The sequence below is a fragment of the Xenopus tropicalis genome, chromosome 8, assembly GCF_000004195.4.
Source record: "Xenopus tropicalis strain Nigerian chromosome 8, UCB_Xtro_10.0, whole genome shotgun sequence".
Taxonomy (NCBI): domain Eukaryota; kingdom Metazoa; phylum Chordata; class Amphibia; order Anura; family Pipidae; genus Xenopus; species Xenopus tropicalis.
Window position 1 is genome coordinate 96,767,402 of NC_030684.2, and position 19,648 is coordinate 96,787,049.

Consider the following 19,648-nt stretch of genomic DNA (forward strand, 5'->3'; position numbering starts at 1 on the left):
AAAAAATGCTAGGCAATTCATTTATTTTAACCACGGCTATTTTGTCAACACAATTGCTGAATAATCACTAAGAATTTTCCAGAGAGAGAGAGATATGAGGGCTCATGTACATCCACAAGTGGTCCTGCAGTATGTAAACCCAATTTCATGAAAGGTACTTGCATCAGACTCGCTAATTTCCTTAAAGTTGCGCGTGGCGCTGCTCAGCCCTTCCTGCCTGGTGAATCTGAAGCAATTGCGGTAGGCGCAGCACAATGGTGTCAACAGCATTTCCCCTTTGTGACCACTATAATGCTAGAATTCTGGGAAAAATGCTGCGTTGTGGGGGAAAAAACATGTCGATTGCACTTGAAATTGATCACTGTACTTGTTGACCTACATGTGCCTTAAGGTCCCATGATTTCATGTGCCAAGATTAGAAACTGATTTCAATCATAGGAACTATATCAAGTGTGTATTGTGCAAATAAGTAACCATGTTTATGTATGTATTGAGAACTATTGATGCGCTAGCACTTAATGCTATTGGTCCTTATCTTCCTAATTTAATATACAAATATGCATTGAAAATGTGGTCATTCTGTCTCCTTGAGTGAGTTTACTCCTTGCCAGGCCACTGACAGTGAAGTTGTTGTTGGGGAGTACTGCTAGAATATGAGAAATAATGTGATATTGCCCTGCTACCTTTTTTAATAACACAATGTCAGTTATAGGCACGTTTAGAATGATTAATAGCTTCATAGCCAGATAAGTATGAATCTATGGAGAATTTATTGTGTAGATCCTAGCTGATACTGCTGTTAATATTAAACAGCTAGCTATTTTACAATATAACTTACTGTATCTATGCCACTGAGGGGAAAAACAATATCCCAAGAATTTATTCAGTGTTATTGTTGGAAGTCCTCCTGTGTAATATAACTTGTACTTATCTGGCTATAGAAGTATGTTAATGGCTCTTGCAATGTGTTTCCCATAGATTACTGCACTGCTATGTTTCTTCAAGTGAATCTATTGTAATTCTTTTTATGCTTCTATCATTGTGTGTTTGTATGTTCCTTTTCCAAGGTGGCATTTGTGTGTATTACTAACAATCAGTATGTAGTCCTTTCAGCGAGCATTACACATGCACTATTCACCTGAATTTTTGCTTGGGACATACAATTAAGAATTCTAATTGTTAGAGCCATTATCAACATTTATCCTAAATGTGTCATCAGCTCAAGCTGTGTAAATATGTAGCAAAACACAAATAATGGCATACATGTAGTGAGAAGAAACATAATTGTTCACATAGCATTAAAGGAGAAGGAAAGTTAAAAATCACTGGGAGGTGCCAACTGTTACCCCCACCCCCCCAGTGACTGTAATCGCTTACCTTTTACCCTGGGCTGGTGCTCCGGTTAGGAGAAAGCCTGGGGTAGCTGCAAGAGTGCCATTATCTTCCTTCTCACTTCTATGTTCGGTATCCCGGAACCGGCACGTGCAGTGAGTGAAAAAGCTGTACCGCTGGCTCACAGCTACCCCGGGCTGGTGGGGTTTTCTCCTAACAGCCTGGGGTAAAAGGTACGTGATTACAATCACTGGGGGGGGGATGCCTAACATTTGGCACTCCCCAATGATTTTTATCTTTCCTTCTCCTTTAAATAGCTATAATATTGTACAGGTATGGGCCCCCCTTACCTGGAAACCCATTATCCAGAAAGCTATGAATTACAGGAAGGCTATCTTCCATAGACTCAATTTTAATAAAATAATTTAATTTTTAAAAATGGTTTCCTTTTTCTCCTAATAACAAAACAGTGGTTTGTCTTTGATCCCAGATACTATATAATTAATCCTTTTTGGAGACAAAACAATCCTACTGGGTTTATTCAATATTTAAGTAATTTTATTAGACTTAGGGGCACATTTACTAATGCACGAACTGGCCGAATGCGTCCGAATGCGTTTTTTTTTAGTAATGATCGGTATTTTGAGATTTTTCGGAAAATTGTCGCGACTTTTTCATAGCCATTACGAATGTTTCGCAAAATGCCGCAACTTCTTCATAGCGCTACGACTTGCGCGAAAAGTCCCGACTTTTTCGCAGCTTTCGCGCCGAGTACGAAAGTTTCGGATTCATTCAAGCTTCAGTATGGTGACTTTCCTTGGGCCAGGTTGGAGCTGCAGGGTGCCATTGAGTCCTATGGGAGGCTTCCAAAATCATGCTATGTCTGAAAGTTTTACCCGCCGCTTACGAGCGCTCAATACGAAAAAGTTGCGACAAGATACGAGTGAATTGTAATGGCTACGAAAAAGTCGCGTTTTTTCGCGCAAGTCGTAATGGTTACAAAAAAGTTGCGACAATTTACGAAAAGTCGTAACTGCGACGAAAAAATCGCAAAAAATACGAAAAAGTCGAAAAATGTTCGTTTTCCAATTGGAATTTTTCCAATTTGGATTCGGATTTGTGGGTTAGTAAATGTGCCCCTTAATGTATGGTGCCCCAAATGACAGAGAGACCCTTTACCCAGAAAACCCCATGTCCTGAGCATTGTGGATAACATGTACATAATAAAGTAGGTACTTATTTTTATTTGGGCTCAAAATTCAGGATTTTGTTAGTAAATGGTATACAAAAGGGTGCATTTTGCAGCCTCTGAAAACCAGTTACATGGAATGGGCATATATTCCAGCATGTCATTGCTATTCATTTTGGGAAATGTTGCAATCTCAGGAATAGAAATTGCAGCAGAGAAAAGTAGTTTTCATGTAAAACACTGAAAATGAATGAAACTTAAAATATGAAGTGACAGCTTTTTGCAACTTCCCTCCAGCAGAAATGTAAATATAACTATAGAACATCCGCCTGGTGATCTATAAAACGTATCCTAGAAAGAATCATTTATCAACAGTAAAGGCAATTAGCATATGTTATTTGTGTGAAGCTCTGCCTTCAGGTTAATATGTGCACAGTAATCATTCAGCACTCACAGTTTTGTGACTTTTAGCTAAGTACTATTATCCCGCTGTGCAGAAGGACTGCATTTCTAACCTCCATAAAGGTGGCCATACACGTGGCGATCTGACGATGTTTCGTACGACCATCGGTCGCACGAAACATCGTAAGATCCGCCACACACCATTCAGGGCTGAATCGGCAGGTAAGGAGGTAGAAACAATAGGATTTCTACCTCCTTCTGCCGATTCAGCTCTGAAGGGAGAATTTTGGTCAGGTGCCTTCTATGGCGCCCGATCAAAATTTTCAAACTGGTCCGATTGGCGAATCGTCCGATATCAGCAGCTTCCTGCGATATCGGTCGACTCGCCGACATGCTATACACGCACCGATTATCGTACGAAACGAGGTTTCGTACGATAATATCGGTGCGTGTATGGCCACCTTAAGAACCATTTGGTAGTAAAGTGCTTATGTTTGTCATTCAGATGAAAATGATAATGAAGGGTTACATCTGCTACTGTGCAACAGTATTGAGAATAATCTAGTGAAATAACAAACACTATATTGTTAATGTTTTTAATTATAGAAACAGCAGAACCTGAGGCCAAATATTTACTTTTTGAATTCTCCAGTGAGCTTTATTGCACACTATGCTTTTTTTCTTCTGTTTTTTTTATTCTTACTAATGGCATGTGTTCTTGCTTTGTCCCAATTTATTACAGCAGAAAGACTAACCCACTCCAAACACTGCTTTCTGAAATCCATTCTGTCCTTAAATATCAAGGGAAAGTGGCAAAGCACAAAGAAATGCAAAGGTTTTCTATTTATTTGAGTTTCTGTACCAGTATCATTCTTTCCTTGTATGCTGAAAAATTGTAACTAGGGTTTAAAAATGGGAGGAAGTCATTAACTAACTTTTTTAATCTGATGACTTCAGGCATTTGTCTAACCTAGAAAACTAAATGAAATCTATCTCTGAATGATACAGTGAGGCACCCCTTCTTATATATTACATATACATATATTATATATTAGTGTGTAGTAATGGCATTAACATTCTTGTAGATTTGTTGCAGATATTAAGAGACAAATTGTACACTCTACATAGAGAAAGCAAAGAACCTGTGATTACATTTTTGAAGATGTATAATTTACTTACATAATGCTATATTCACAGATTTTTAGATAGCAGGCATAGTAAACTCTCAGTAAGCAGTTAGATACTCTCAGTAAGCAAGTGTTACTGTAATCTGGCAGTCAATAGATTCTTGGGTGTCAGGAAAAGCATTTCTGCAGCACCTCTTCTGGCATGTTCTAAGAGCTAGAATCATTGGAAATGAGAACTTCGGAAACAAAGTTAAGGCAAGTGACACAATTAAATCATGTCTATGTCAGTTCTGATCTCTGGTTAATAAGAATGCAACCAAATTGCATTTTGAAAGATAAGAAATGCCAAACTTCCAGCTCCAAATCATTTTCTTTATGGGAATTAGGGCCTGGAAATTGATCAGGCAGAACCCAAGAACCAGAAAATCAAGAGACAGATAAATAGATAGATAGGATTAGAAATACACTAGAATAATAATTTATCTAGATTCAAAGATACTTGTAGTGCAGACCCATATTTTTCCCAGTTTACCTAAGCATAGCATTCTACGATAAGAAACATACTGCAAACATGACCTCTTGTTTGAGCCGTTCTTGCGTAATAACAATGGGTATAAGGCATAGAAAGAAAAGGGTCAGGGTAAAATGATGCAAAGAGACAAATAATCGATATGGCAGGGACTTTAATATCCTTCACCTCAGTTTGTCTTAATGTCCAGAGGGTAAAAAATAAGGATGGCCATGAGTTTTAAAGTGGAATGCACGGCCATCTTTATTTTTTCACAGCAAGAAAGCAGCTGAGCAGGATGAGGGCAGGTGGCAGGGCCCAACAGGGGTTTTTCCCAGTAGACAAAGTGGGCCAGTCAGTCCTTGTGTATGTCAGTACACTTGTGTATCATTCTGGGTAATAAATACATGTAATAACAACTGAACACACATTTTATTGAAGATAAATCATGTTAAAGGCAATGGCAATATTTCTTTACATAAGTTGAGTGGTAGACCAGGTGGATAGTGTATTTATGGTGTACATCACTACTACAGAATTGATTAGAAACCATTTGTATTACATTTTAAAACTTATTTTAAGAATTTAAGTGTCTGTTCTAAATGTAAAATAAGGAGGTTCTGGAAATTAAATTCAAATAATGAGCATCAACATGAATACACACAAATGTAACTCGCACACCCAAACCAAGAGTGAATCACTCCTTCCTATTTAACTGGTGAACTGAAATTCCCATGGAGTCCAGTGTCACCAGACAAACCCCAAAAGTTTAGGGACATGTAACATTTGTTTTAAAGCAGAATATACACAACATTGTTGAGCCAGTGCTTTACCAAAGGTGCATTCTTGGTGACTTGATCACCATGGAGTTGCCACCCCCTGTGCCATTTTTAATATATGCAGTGTAGCATATTTCTAGGCCAACTGCCATTCCAGAGGTGCATTCTTGGTAACCTGACTGCCATGCAGTTACTGCTCCCTGTACCATATTCAACATAGTGGGTTGTTCAAAATTGCCACAGGGAGCAAGATAATTATAAATTCTGCTTCAACCAGGGGGTAATTATTTCCCTCCAGTGCACACTTTGGATAATATGGCAGCTTTTGTAATGCATCTACAAAGTTTAAAGGAATGTTATCATTTTGTAACTATATTAAAAATATTTATTTAAAAATAAGCCCCCTTATTTTATATTTACAGGAGTATGCAGGACTGTTCTACAAGGAGAAAATAATTAGCCGATACTGTACATTACAGCAGTGATCCCCAACCAGTGGCTCGGGGGCAACATGTTGCTCCCAAACCCCTTGGATGTTGCTCTCAGTGCCCCCAAACCAGGGAGTTATTTTTGAATTCCTGACTTGGGGGCAAGTTTTGGTTGAATGAAAACAAGATTTCCTACCAAATAAAGCCTCCTGTAAGCTCATAGTGTGCATAGAGGCTACCTAATAGCCAATTACAGCCCTTATTTGGCTCCTCCATTAACTTTTATGATCCTTGTGTTGCTCTCCAAGTCTTTTTACATTTGACTGTGGCTCACGAGTAAGAAAGGTTGGGGACCCTGCATTACAGCAACCCCCCCACCCCTTATTTCATTGTTAATTTGTTGGTGGCCCAAAGATATTCAGTTGGGAAAAAAAAACGAGAGAAGATTGAAAGGGAAAGGAGAAAGAGTTAGCATGGTGTTGTATACAGAGCAGAAAGAGAAGTATATACAGTATATAATGGATAACAGAAATGGATGAGAAAATGAGAGGATGTCAAGCGAGAAAAACATCTGGTTTTCTATTACTGAACTTAACGAGAATACATTGACAAAACATCACATGTAATTACCTGTCCCAGAGGTTAGAAGAAGATTTTGCGTGACTGCCTTGGAGAATTTTAGGTTGCCATAGACAGGTTGGCACCCAGGAATTTCGTACCCTGCAGCATGAATAGAGGATTAACCATTGCTAGGTTGGGCTCATACAGCAATAAATATCAGATCACCATGGCAACGGTCATGACAGTGTTCATTTTGCATGTCTTTAAATGAAGAACATGGTGCACCACAGCACAACATCCTACAGCTTTTATTTTAACAGGAAAAAAGTATGATGCTCTATTTAAGGGAAAACTATACCCCCGAACAATGTAGGTCTCTATAAAAATATATTGCATGAAACAGCTCATATGTAAAAACCTGCTTCTTATAAATAAGCAGTTTAACAATAATATACTTTTTTTTTTTAAAGTATGTGCCATTGGGTAATCCTAAATAGTATATTGTCATTTTTAGTACTAAGGGCCACCTCCTGCGATCATAGGATTCACAGTGCATACAAAAAAGCCAAGGCACACATACATGCAACGTTGTAATTGTAATTGTGTGTCCTGAAGACGTGTGTCCTGAAGTCAAGCTGTGTGTCCACACTCTAAACCAGTTTAACAGATGGGTGCTGATATATATATATAAAAAAATAATCGTCCGTAGCCGGCACACCCTTCAATATTTTGTCAAAAATTTATTGAAAACATATTGTTTTTAAAACCGACGTTTCGGTCCTTATTAGGACCTTTCTAAAACTGAAACGTCGGTTTTAAAAACAATATGTTTTCAATAAATTTTTGACAAAGTATTGAAGGGTGTGCCGGCTACGGACGATTATTTTTTGTATACTCATATTTTGGCTGTGCACCCCGTTGAACATTGAGCCTTGGAGTGCTGACACTATCTGGATATATATATATATATATATATATATATATATATATATATAAAATACAAAGATAAAATTAAATGGCATTTTATTTTAAATAAATATTCTGTTTTGTTGTTACTGGCCCTTTAGGAATTTGCAGCTGAAAAGAGCTTTCTATGAGGACTTCTGGGCTGGATTTATTTTCAGCATAAGTAGGTTTATAGCACAATCTCCTCTATAATCCATGTTATTTGGATAACGACTATAGCTTTTTAAATATAAATGTTATATTTCATGTTACAGATCTAATTGCATTATGGCACTATTTTGCTCTGTCACTATGTTCTTCATTTCCTTGACTTTACTTTCCCTAGCTATGCTGCACTTTTTTACTGTACAACTAATAACAGATAAGGTCACTGCTAGGGCTTTCTAACCTCATTCACATCTTAATGTTGATTAACTTAACTAAGTGTCCTTAGTTAGACACAAATCGCATGATAAACCATATAATGTAACCATATGGTTATCACAGATATATAAATATATAAATATTGAGCAATTACCATATTAACCTTTAAAAATAAAAGACAAGGTAGGCTCATTAAATGTCAGACTTATGGTTTCATTATAGTGACTGTACTAAACAGATCAAAGCTATTGGTTGGTTGCAACAAAGCAACTTTGTATTGTCTTACATGTTATTTCATTTACAGATATATAGGTATGAGACCTGTTATCCAGAATGCTCAGGCCCTCGGGTTTTCTGGATAAGGAGCCTTTCCATAATTTGGATCTTCATTACTTACATCTAATAAAAGCATTTATTAAACTCAATAGGACTGCTGTGGCTCCAATAATTGTATCTTATTTGGGATCAAGTACAAGGTACTGTTTTATTATTACAGAGAAAAAGGAAATAATTTGAATAATCTAAATTATTTGATTGAAATGGAGTCTATGGGAGATGGGCTTCTTTAGTTTGTATCTTTTCATCTCTTGAGCTGTAAAAGCTCTACTCTATTGTCTTATGCTCCAGTTTCTGCTTCCAACCAGTTCTTCTTCTGCTGCTGCATCATTTTATAGACCTCTGTTTATGCTGTTATTAATTCGCTGCTCACAGGGTCTAACTGTCACGTATTGTATGGCCTCTTGTCTGCTTTGACAGTCCATTCAAATTCCTGCCACGTGTTCATCCATCTGCTACATGTACCATCTAATACACAATATGATGTGCCATTCTAACAGGTGTCAGGGTGTATAAATTATTATAATTCAATTAAAGGTTGAATCTACCTATCAAAAAGATGATGGACTGCACAGCATGGCCAGTAACAGAAGCAGTGGGACGGGTATCAATCATTGTGAAGACAGTAGCAATATGGATATACCCATAATGCCTTGGTGCTTTTTATCATAGCTCTGCAGTCTTTTCCTCCAGGACAGGGCAGCTAACTAGAGGTAGGGTGTTTGCTGAAAAATGCACTGCATGGACTCCTTATTGACTCTTTACCTTTTTAATATTGCAAGCTTGATTCTGACCAACCATCTCCTTATAATAAACATGTTTGACATCTTAAACTCTGCCCTTTCCTGCAAAAGAGCTGTAACTGTTTCTCAACAACTGCCTTTGTTGCAGAATTCAGAAGGTTTCTGATTATTCAGACCTCTTGTATTGAAGAGTTTATCTATACACTTGGAAGGAAAAAATCAGATTCCACAAGCATATGTCATACTATTAGAAGTTTAATGAAATACAAAACAATTATCTGACCAAATTAACTGGCAAAGTGGTAAATGGCAGAAGAAACAACTCACTACTAATGAGGCTGGACAACAGGTTTTCTGCATGTTGGGTAACCAGGGAATGTACGGGCAGACTTCAGTTAGAAGCTTGACAACTGGTGGAGCTTTGAGGTGGTAAGACTTAGGGGCAGATTTATCAAAGCTCGCCTCAAAGCTACCACCACCCTCTATTAATTCTATTGGATTTTTATCAAATGGTGAACTCTAATTTTCACCTATATGCCTCTAAAAAAGAGAGCAGTGAAATTTAGCTGTAAACTTAAATTTCACACTTTGATAAATCTGCCCCTCAAGGGTGTATTTATTAACACTGAAGACAAACATCACTGGTGATGTTGCCCTTAGCAACCCATCAGATATTTTCTTTTGTTTATTAACTTGTAAGTGACTGTTCAAAGCTAATTGCTGATGGTTGCTATGGGCAACATCACCGGTGAAGTTTGTCTCCAATGTTAATAAATACATTGCCTAGAACTGTAAAACTGATTTACCCTTGTGGTCTGCTCATATTTGAAGCCATTGCAGGGCTAGTCTATCTAAGTTTGGTTGCATTCCCAAAAAGACTCTTCCTTCCCTAACAGAATCTATCTGGGTGTTGCTCATATTTTCTTCTCCAGTCTTTTGTAGGCATAAAAATTATTTTAGATTTAGAATTATTTGATTTTGGTTGCAGTTACGGTAAATATCTTCCTTGAGATTTAAATGTGGTTTCTGACTCATATTTGGTGAACAGTAATTTGACAAATACAATTCTTGTAAGTGCAATAGAATCTACACCCAGGTGTGTTTGCAGTACTGTTGCCATTGCAACTTTGTGGCCGGCTGGATATAGGGCTAAAGCTGGAGAGACAGTAGAGCAAAGTAAGCTTATATTTAGGGGCAGATTTACTAATCCACGAATCCAAATCCCGAAAGGGAAAAAATCGTATTGGAAACGAAAATTTTGCGACTTTTTTGTCGCCATCGCGATTTTTCGTATTTGTTGCAGCTTTTTCCTCGCCATCACGACTTTATCGTATTTTGTGCAACTATTTCGTTGCCGTCGCGATTTTTTCGTATTGAGCGATAGTAAACGGTGGCAAAAAACAAACCGATTTTTCCGCGACGAAAAAGTTTTGGAAAATATACGAAAAATCGCGACGGCGGCAAAAAAATCGCGGGACATACGAAAAAGTCGAGACGGCGACGAAAAAGTTGCAAAAATACCGATCATTACGAAAATGCGCATTCGGACGCCTTTGGAACTTTAGTGGATTAGTAAATCTCCCCCTTAGTGTAAAGAAGGGTTGTTTCCTTGATAGCATTGCTTACTTTGTCGATGAAGAATAGTGATGAGTACATTTTTTCGCCAGGCACGCCATTGCTAAATTGGTTTTGTGAAACTACTGTAAAAATTCACCAACATAAAAATTCACTGAGTGAGAAAAAATTTGCAGTCGTTTTAAAAAACAACAAGGTAGCAGAAAATAATACAAAATCCTGCGGCGGCTGCATTTCGCAAATTTTTCAGTGAACTGAAACTGGACAGAGTCACTCATAAGTGACAAAATTTTTCGGCATGCATGGATTTGTGGCGAGTTTCTGTGTTTCAGTATTGGTGGATTTTTCTGCGAAATGGATGAAAAAATTAGCCGCATGACAAAAAAACTGTCGTGTGTATTTTTTTTCACACACCTCATTTAGCGCGTTTTGCAAATTTTTCAAAGTTTTGTAAATTTTATGGCGAAACAGGACAGATTTGCTCATCACTAGTTAAGAAGTGGAAGCCCTGCCCAGCACTGGTTTAAAAGCCTGACGCAGCCTCAAGGCATTCTAATCTACACATCTCACATCAGGAATGATTTATACATGGTGGTGCTCTGTGAAATGAATTCAACAAGGTCTTAATCTAATAATGAATGGCCTCATTTTGCTTGTTTGAATCTTTTTTCTTAGCATAATGCCAGTTTTGAGTTATGTTTTCAAATGTGCAAAGGGTATCTGGGTGATTTGCTAAATACAATGTAAAATGTTTTCATTTTCTATCTCTTTTCTTAAGCAGCAAGCAGTGGCAATACAGATGATTGTTTGTGATATAAACCAGTTGCATAAAATGCCATTGAAAAGGTCATTGGTGGTGTGGAGTATTTTTTATAATATTTAAAACAAATATTCCTCATAGACGTGTGCTCATACAGAAATATGACTATGACATGAATGAAAAGCAGCACAGATATTAAGCTAATCACTTGACAATGCAAAAGCACATAAAGAAATCCCAGGACAGTTACAAGGCAGCATTTGCTCAAAGCTCCATTTTCCTTGTGTCAGCCAGCCATTTTCTCCATTTCACCTAACTTCTGAGATGCTCCATGTAGATATCACTTACATGCACACAATGTTCAATCAGTTAAATCAATGTCAGCCCCAGTGGAGCTTACCATCTAATTTTTGTGAAACAGCGACACATACAATGTAAATCTAAAACCCAAAGCCATTGTTATCAGCTAACCCGAAGTACCTGGAGAAAACATGCAAAACACAGGGAGACAGATATGTCTTATTACTTCAGGACACATCAGTGCCAGCCCCTGACTCTTTGAATATTTATGCAAAATTAGTTTGAAAGATGTAGATTTGTTTCTATCCAACCAAACTTTTGCCTTCACTCCTATAAGGGGAGCCAGCAGCTTCCTTGTGCCAAGACCTCAGAGCACAATGATATGAAATAGAATGGTGTTGAACAATGGTGGCAGCTTTGAGGAATAGATCTTCAATTAAATATGTCTGCTGTAATGCTGGGCTGGACTAGTAAGTGCTATACATATGATACATTATAAACTTGCCTATTCCTTTGCGGAACTTTCATTCTGCTTTAAGTTGTTCTAGACTGTCGGGAACTCTGTTACTAACTTCCTTTAGACATCAATTTCGGCCCATCTTTCAGTAGGCTTAATGATAGGTAGTCTAATGATCAAATCTGATTTTCAAATATATTTTATTATTCACACATTTGTAAATGTTAATAATGCTCTTTTTAGTGATCACAAGAATTTATATATAATATATAGAACTAGTTCAAAAGAAAATTGTGTTCTGCAAAATGTAAGCCAGATGGTGCTCTGAATTGTGCTCCATCTGTACCACATACCCTTTCAATCATATTAATATAAAAAGCAGACTTAATAATCCATGGCAATATGTTGTGTGATCAGCCACTGCTAATTATCTTCTTTGCTATCTTCCCTCCACTGAAGACCACAGCATGCTGTAGATAATGGGGTATTTTAGTAGGAATGGACTCTTTTTTAAGGGATTTCCGTAATATTACCTACAGATTCGCTCATCACTAATCACGATGGGTAACAGTGGCCACATCAATATACAGTAATATTTGTTAGCAAATGTTTTAATTGCGGGAGTTTTAAAATGGTGAGAAGAAGATGTATGCAAAAAATAGGTCACTCCCAAGCTATCTACTGTTTGGTTGCTGTAGGTGATACGACATGTAACAAATGTGTCACCTTTTATGACATTTACCCTAAAGTGCTATTATATTTCCACTTTGTCCTTCATCCCCCCTGCACCCATAGACACAATCCTTTTATCTTCCTGTGCTCCTTTCAGCTTTCACCTTGGATTTTTTTATAGGCTACAGGTTCCAAATTGCAGATTGCAATGAAACATCAAATTGACCTTCATACTCAGTTCTATCAGGTCTATAAAGTTTTTTTTTTTAGATCTGTGTTGCCTGTTATATTGTATAGGAAACTATTTAGCCACTAAAGACAACAGTGTACAAAGGAAGCTGCCTGCCTCAAAACTGGAGTGAATTCATACCTAGTAATAGCATAGAGTAATGTGGAGAATGCTTGCCTCTGAAGCACATAACAACAACTATTAAAGTAAAATGATTATTGATTTGCCATAAAAGTAAATATTATTCATGGAAGACCATGTCAGGAAGAGAGTACTAAAGATTAATAGAAAATTGCATTCGGGTTTATGGTGAAACAAATCTGGAAAATTGCTAGTGTCTCAAAGGGCAACACGGATACTGTTCTAAATAGGCTGGTGCACTGTAACTACAAAACAACAGATTTGCAGTTCAGTGTCTATAACTCATAACTATCTATTCAGTGTCTATAACTCTCTATGATCCTGTGCCACTTAAAGCTCTTAAAACTTAGAGATTTAAATAACCCTTGTGGCTAGAAAATATATATTCCTCAAACACAGTGAAGCAAGGGAAAATCTACATGGGCTGCAGGTACTGCTGTTAGACCTTAGGTGGCCCAATGAGCACCAAGAATTTGATATTCCACCCCAAAGGGCAATGCAGTGTAAATGTGCTCCCCAGCAAGGTTGTATGGTTGGATTATGGGATAGAATTAAATAATTGGAGCTGATGTGTGCTGGAATGCAGCAAAGAGGGGACTCTAGCCCTACTGTTATTCTAAATTAGAATACAATAGAAAAGCAGCCAAGTGCAACTGGAGACTATCTAGGAACTGCTAATATCCCACTCTGCATTCAGAGACTTTGGAGGGAGGGTCTGAAGAGCCCAGACTTGCCCATCCCTTTTAAAGGGTATCTGCTTTTCTAAGCAAGCAGTTAGAGCCTTGTCCGAATAAAAAAATAAAAACAACTGCCAAAGCAGACAAAATTGCTTTGTAAGGCACCAGGTGACTTACCATTGTTATCAGTGCAGGTAAGAAATAATATAGATGTATGCATTTTAATTTACAGCTGCGAGTTTCCCACTAACTTGAATGATACAGAACCTTGTATTTCCAAAACAGAGTGTCATAAAATGCATTTGTAATGTTAAATAGACCCAAAAATCTTAAGATTTCCAGTGGGCACTTGTTCTCATTTGCTTAAAATTCCAATTGTCTAATAATTATATGGCATAGATGCTTACGACTTAATACATTTGATAACAGTCACCACAAATCCTTCCAAAAAATGTCTCCCATCAGACTATGCAGAATGCCTGCATACATGTTGGCTTTGAACTGGTTTTGAACTTGATCCAATTAAAGTGGAGGATCTTTTGTGCTTTTCTATGTGCTGAGCCACACTGTGCGCTTCTATTCTGACTCATCTTCACTGTGCGCTGCCGGGGAACAGCGTGACTCATAGGTGTCCCTAAAGAAGCTCTGCTTAGGCAGCTGAAATGCAAGATACTGTCACACAGCAGGATCATAGCGTTCTAGAGCTAAGTAATCCTTAGCTATAGAGAAACTAGACTCCTATTACATAGAACACTGTATATTTGCTAATGATATTGCCTAACTTTATGTATTTTGAACCATTTGAAATTGCAGGCAATTTTTTCTTCTGCCCACAAGAAGCTACATGGGTAAACTGCAATTGTTTACAGTTCTGTTATATCATAATTTGTGTAAAATTACAGAAATATTTGCATATAATGGGGCCGATTCACTAAAGGGTGTTAACGCTTATCGCATACTTTTTTCGTTAAAAGGCATGCGATATATAAGTACCAATTCATCAATGTTATTTGGCATGGGTTATCACTCATATCGCATGCGTTAAAAAGCACATTATCGCAATGCGTTATTTTTATCGCATTGCAATAATTATCGCATAGAAATAATACTAACACATGATTCACAAACACATATGAAGCATTTAACCCGAAAAATGTGGGGATAATTGCTGTGAAACCTAACACCTGCCAGGAGTGGGCGTTACTGAACAAAATTGCAGCTGGTGATTGTCTGTGGTGACAAGATGGACTGTTTGCAGTCAGATTTTTTCAAATATGCGATATTCCTAGAATGATGCATGCTTGTGTTTTCAGGGAAATGGTAATTTTCAGAATAGTAGTTTTCAGAAGGTAACTGCTACATGCGTAATAGCGTGTGCTAATATCAAGTGCAGCGAAAAATATCGCACTCGGTGGAAATGATCACACTTGCATTAAAATATCGCTGAAAATTGCTCATCGCCAGATAACGCCAAGAACATTGCTTCTTAATTCAGACAAGTATCCTCTTAGTGAATCGATCATTAACTTGCAAAAAATAAGAAGTGATAATATTTTTAATGCATGCTATAAATAGCATTCGTTTTTTCGACCTTAAGTGAATTGGCCCCAATGTGTGCATCGTGACACAGTGATACCATAAGTTAGACTGAAACAAGCTTATTGTGTTTGTCGACAAGTTTGTTCATTTAATATTTATATTTTAAATTCTCAGATAAGCAAAGATATTGTAGATCCCAGCTGGTCAGCTGCACAGATCAACATTAATTTCTTTCTTATTACAGCACAGGTTCAGATTGGTCAGCTAACGTACCAGAGGATCTCCCTTGTGGGTTTCAGCCAAGTAAAATTCCCATTAGGTCTATATTACAGCTATTATATTTAACTTTGTTTTTATTTAAATTCTTGTGAAAGTGGGTTTTCAGTATCAGATTGTGAGAGTAGGCACTTAGTATCAGGTTCTTTAAAGGACACCAGGACCCTGGTCTAAAATTTCAAATTGGATAGCTCCCTAAAACTTTTTACCAATTACAACCAATATTTTAAAACTCATAATATTACAATCCTATTCTGAAAAGGCAGCCAGCCAACTCTATAACTTCCTTCTTAGTATAGCAATGCATATCTGGCAGTAATGCAATAAAGGACCAAGGTTTGCAACAGGTCCAGTAACCTAAGGGACCCAATAAGGAGGTGGCATGTATAATACCAGTGATACAGTAGCTATAAGTGTTCTATATGTGAAACAAAGGTGGGTTTAATACTGTGGAATTGGAGTGCTGCAATCCTTGTAAAATTGAAGAGGGAGGTGTGCAAAGGGAACATATGTTGTGTGCACCCCTAAAATTCCAAGTGAATATGAGTGCTGGTAACTGTTGTGACATAGGGGCAGATTTACCAAATCACGAGTTTGAATCCCAAATGGGAAAAATTCGGATTGGATACGATAATTTCTGAAGATTGAAAATATCACGAAAATGCTTACGAAAAAATTTAATTAGTCACGATAATATTGTATTGGCGATCCGAAAGTCACAAAATTTTCGTACCAAACGATTATAAACAGCAGGAAAACCTTTCCGACTTTGATCCTTCTGTGCACGATTTTGGAAGCCTCCCATTGGAATCAATGGCACTCTGCAGCTCCAACCTGGCCCAAGGAAAGTCACGATAACGAAGCTTGAATGAATCTGAAACTTTTGTACTTGGCGCAACAATTTAGTCGCAAAGTACGACAAAGTCGAGCAAAGTATGAAAAAGTCGCCGAAAATACACAAGGAGCGTTCGTGGATTAGTAAATCTGCCCCTAAGAGTTATAGCACACCCAGGAACTTAGGTCAGTAACAGCTACATTCCGCGTTGAACCCAGGTCCCTGGTGTGGCGTTATTTGGAATTTCACGCGAGTTTTGAAATGCAGCGTGCAGCTTGAGGCTATTGGTGCCCATGCCAAAGTAATGATGTCACAAGCCAACTGTGACCTTAACTAGCCTGTTCTGAAAGTACAATAAATGTCCTGTTGATGTTATTCAGTGAAATCTCTGCCCCCCATAATACATCCATCATACAGAGAAGAATTCAAATAGATGTTATTTTACCTATTTTGTATGATCTAGTTTGCTGTTATGTCTCTGTTATATAGGATTACAAATTAAATATGCTATACCACTGCAGAAGCTGATGCTGATAGTCATTGAATATTGATGCAAATTTTTACATTGGGCGCAGCATTAGTAATTATAACACAAAGTTTAAACTAAGATAACTAAATAACAAAATAAGAATATTCTTTAAACTAAGAAAATCATGTTGTACTTATATATCTATCATAAATGTCAGTAACACTGAAAAACTCATTTAAATTGTAAATTTAAAAATCCCTTTCAGTTTTTCTGTTTGAAGAACCACAAGACCCATTGTTTTGTAAGAATATTTGTCACTATGGCAACCATATTTTATTCATTCTCTGCCAATGTTTAAATTAGGGTTACCCTAGTGATTGAGCCTGTAGCTCATTGGCTTTTGGTTCTTGCAGATCTTTTCAAGTCTGCTTAAAGAAACTGTAATGTTTCTAAACATTAGGCAACATTTTCTTAATCCGAGTTATTTTTGATGGACAGTACCAGCTGGCTTAACCCTGTCTAATTGCAAGGCTTTCTGCTCCATCCTTATTTGAACATTGTATACGGCTAGGCATCAGGTTGTGAATATAAAATCAGTGATGTATGTTTCTCTTTTTAGTGGCTAGCAGGAAAAATAAGGTAATTTAACCTGCTCCACATATGGGCTCCTACACTGAGTTAAATATTTAGATGATCACATGCAGATAGCAGGTGAATATGGATAAGTTCTTATTCTTATCACATTTATTTAAGTCACAGTGGGTGAAATATTTTATGGGTAGGGGAGCTTTCTTGTATTTACATCATTAGGGGAAATTCAGATAACTCTGGTGTCCGTAAATATAAATCTCTTCATCTACATGGAAACATTGGTGCTCTAGAGACCTAGACAACAAATCCTCAGAAGCCATGTGAATTGCACTGAAATAAATGTGAATCATACTAGGGTTAGGTGGTCTTGGCAAATTGGGGTAGCATGATTAGTCTGCTGGAAGGAAGGTCACACTAGCTTGTGTTTGTAGAACCCCCAAACCCAACCTTAAGTTGTTGTCTAATGCTTTTAAATTATGGTTTAGCCATGGAGATTACCAAAATGCCTGAAAATCTGGAAACATCCAGAGCAAGAATGAGCATAAAAAAATGGAAACATTTTAGTTCTCACATACAACTATGGATCTAAATTCATGTACATTTTATTGTTAGATAGAGAATGAAAAGAGTGAAGTAAAAACATGTATGCCATTTCTTGGAGTACATAATACACTCTGGGATACGATGCCAGAAAAACTGAGCTAAATACTAGAGGTTATAAAGAAGATATTATAATCAGAATCCCCTGACAAAAAGACCCACAAAAATGAAATATGGAGACCAATTGCAAACAGCTTACAGTTTTGCTAACTACACCATACTAAATGTTACTTGTAAAGCAGGGGTCTCAAACTCGCGGCCCGCGGGCCATTTGCGGCCCTCGGTACAGTATTTTGTGGCCCGCACCAACGCCTTCTCAAAAGCAATGAATGGATCGCAATTTTTATTGCGATTCAAGGGATAATGCAAGGCACGGCGGGCGGGAGCTGCTGATTGCGGAAATGACGTTATGCCATCATAACAGTTATTATGGGAAGACGTTCTGTGTGCACAATTAGCTGCTAAGGAGCTAATTGTGCACACAGAACGTCTTCCCATAATATGATTATGATGGCATAATGTCATTTCCGCAATCAGCAGCTCCCGCCCGCCGTGCCTTGCATTATCCCTTGAATCGCAATAAAAATTGCGATCCATTCATTGCTTTTGAGAAGGCGTTGGTGCGGGCCACAAAATACTGTACCGAGGGCCGCAAATGGCCCGCCGTGCCTTGCATTATCCCTTGAAAGCCAATTTTTTGTGAAATCCCTTATGCGGCCCAGCCTCATCCTGCCTCCTGCGGCCCCCAGGTAAATTGAGTTTGAGCCCCCTGTTGTAAAGGGAACAATCCCTTTAAGCTAATGGCACCTAAAGAAAAGCCTACTGCCTACTCTACCTGGTTTTCTCTGCTAGTATATACATGCCAGTGGTGATATGTACACAGAGCAGATTTTAGCACATTTCATTCATTCTTCACCAAAACTTGCTAACAGGCAGGTCAGTCAGTGCACACGCATACGAAAGGCAGTGGATAGACATTTCTTTACTTATATATATATATATATATATGCCAGCAGAAAAGACGACCTGTGTGTGTCATTAGCCTGAGATCTTTTAAGGCTAACTGGAAAGAGCCTGAATAAAATTGTGTACATTAGAGTGGATAATGATCTCTGGGATAGTCCCAGCAAGACACCTTGTCAGGAAAAATGACTTAAAGCAGGCTTAGTAGCTAATGACATCAGGGCGATCAGCATAAAGCTACAATGAAATAAATATGCATCTGAAAAGGATTTAAAAAGTGACAGTGTTGGAACTATATGTGGAAGGCTTTACTGGCAGTGCAAGTTATTTCTTTTTCACAATAGCAAGCACAGTGGTTGCTACTGTACCTGTTAAAACATTTCAAAGAACTTGTGGAGACATTGTTAGATTATTTCCAAGAAGGAAGAAAACAGCACAAAAAGGAACAAAATTAAACTTTTTTATTTACTGCCCAATAGTAAAATGTAGGAAACAATCTTACTGCTTCATTTTACAGAAGAACAGTAAAATGCCTTATACACTTATATATACAGTGTGGCTAATTTCTCAACATTCATGCCAAATTGCCCAAAACCTCTTGCAACCAACCAACAATTTTATTTGAGCAGTCTACTACTACTACTACTACAATTAAAAAAAATAAAAAAAACCTTATTAGTTGCTATGGGCATTAGCACAGGTACAGTTCAACCCCCTCAAGGCATTATAATATGCACATATAATTATCTACTGTTTTTGCCCATTCTCTTTATTAAGCTTTAAGCATTACACAGAAAGCCATAATTATTCAGCTATAACTTCCCCAAGGG

At 37.6% G+C, this 19,648-nt stretch overlaps 1 protein-coding gene across 5 annotated transcripts in view; it reads right to left on the reverse strand.

The window, feature by feature from the left end:
• Positions 1 to 19,648, reverse strand: part of begain (brain enriched guanylate kinase associated) — a 312,487-nt gene that overhangs the window by 48,744 nt on the left and 244,095 nt on the right. For 3 of the 5 annotated variants that reach the window (XM_012967929.3, XM_012967927.3, NM_001113026.2), the window contains 1 exon segment: positions 6,396 to 6,485. The exons of the other annotated variants lie outside the window; for them this stretch is intronic. In XM_012967929.3, the coding sequence (XP_012823383.1) occupies positions 6,396 to 6,485 (90 nt within the window). 5 annotated transcript variants of the gene reach the window in all.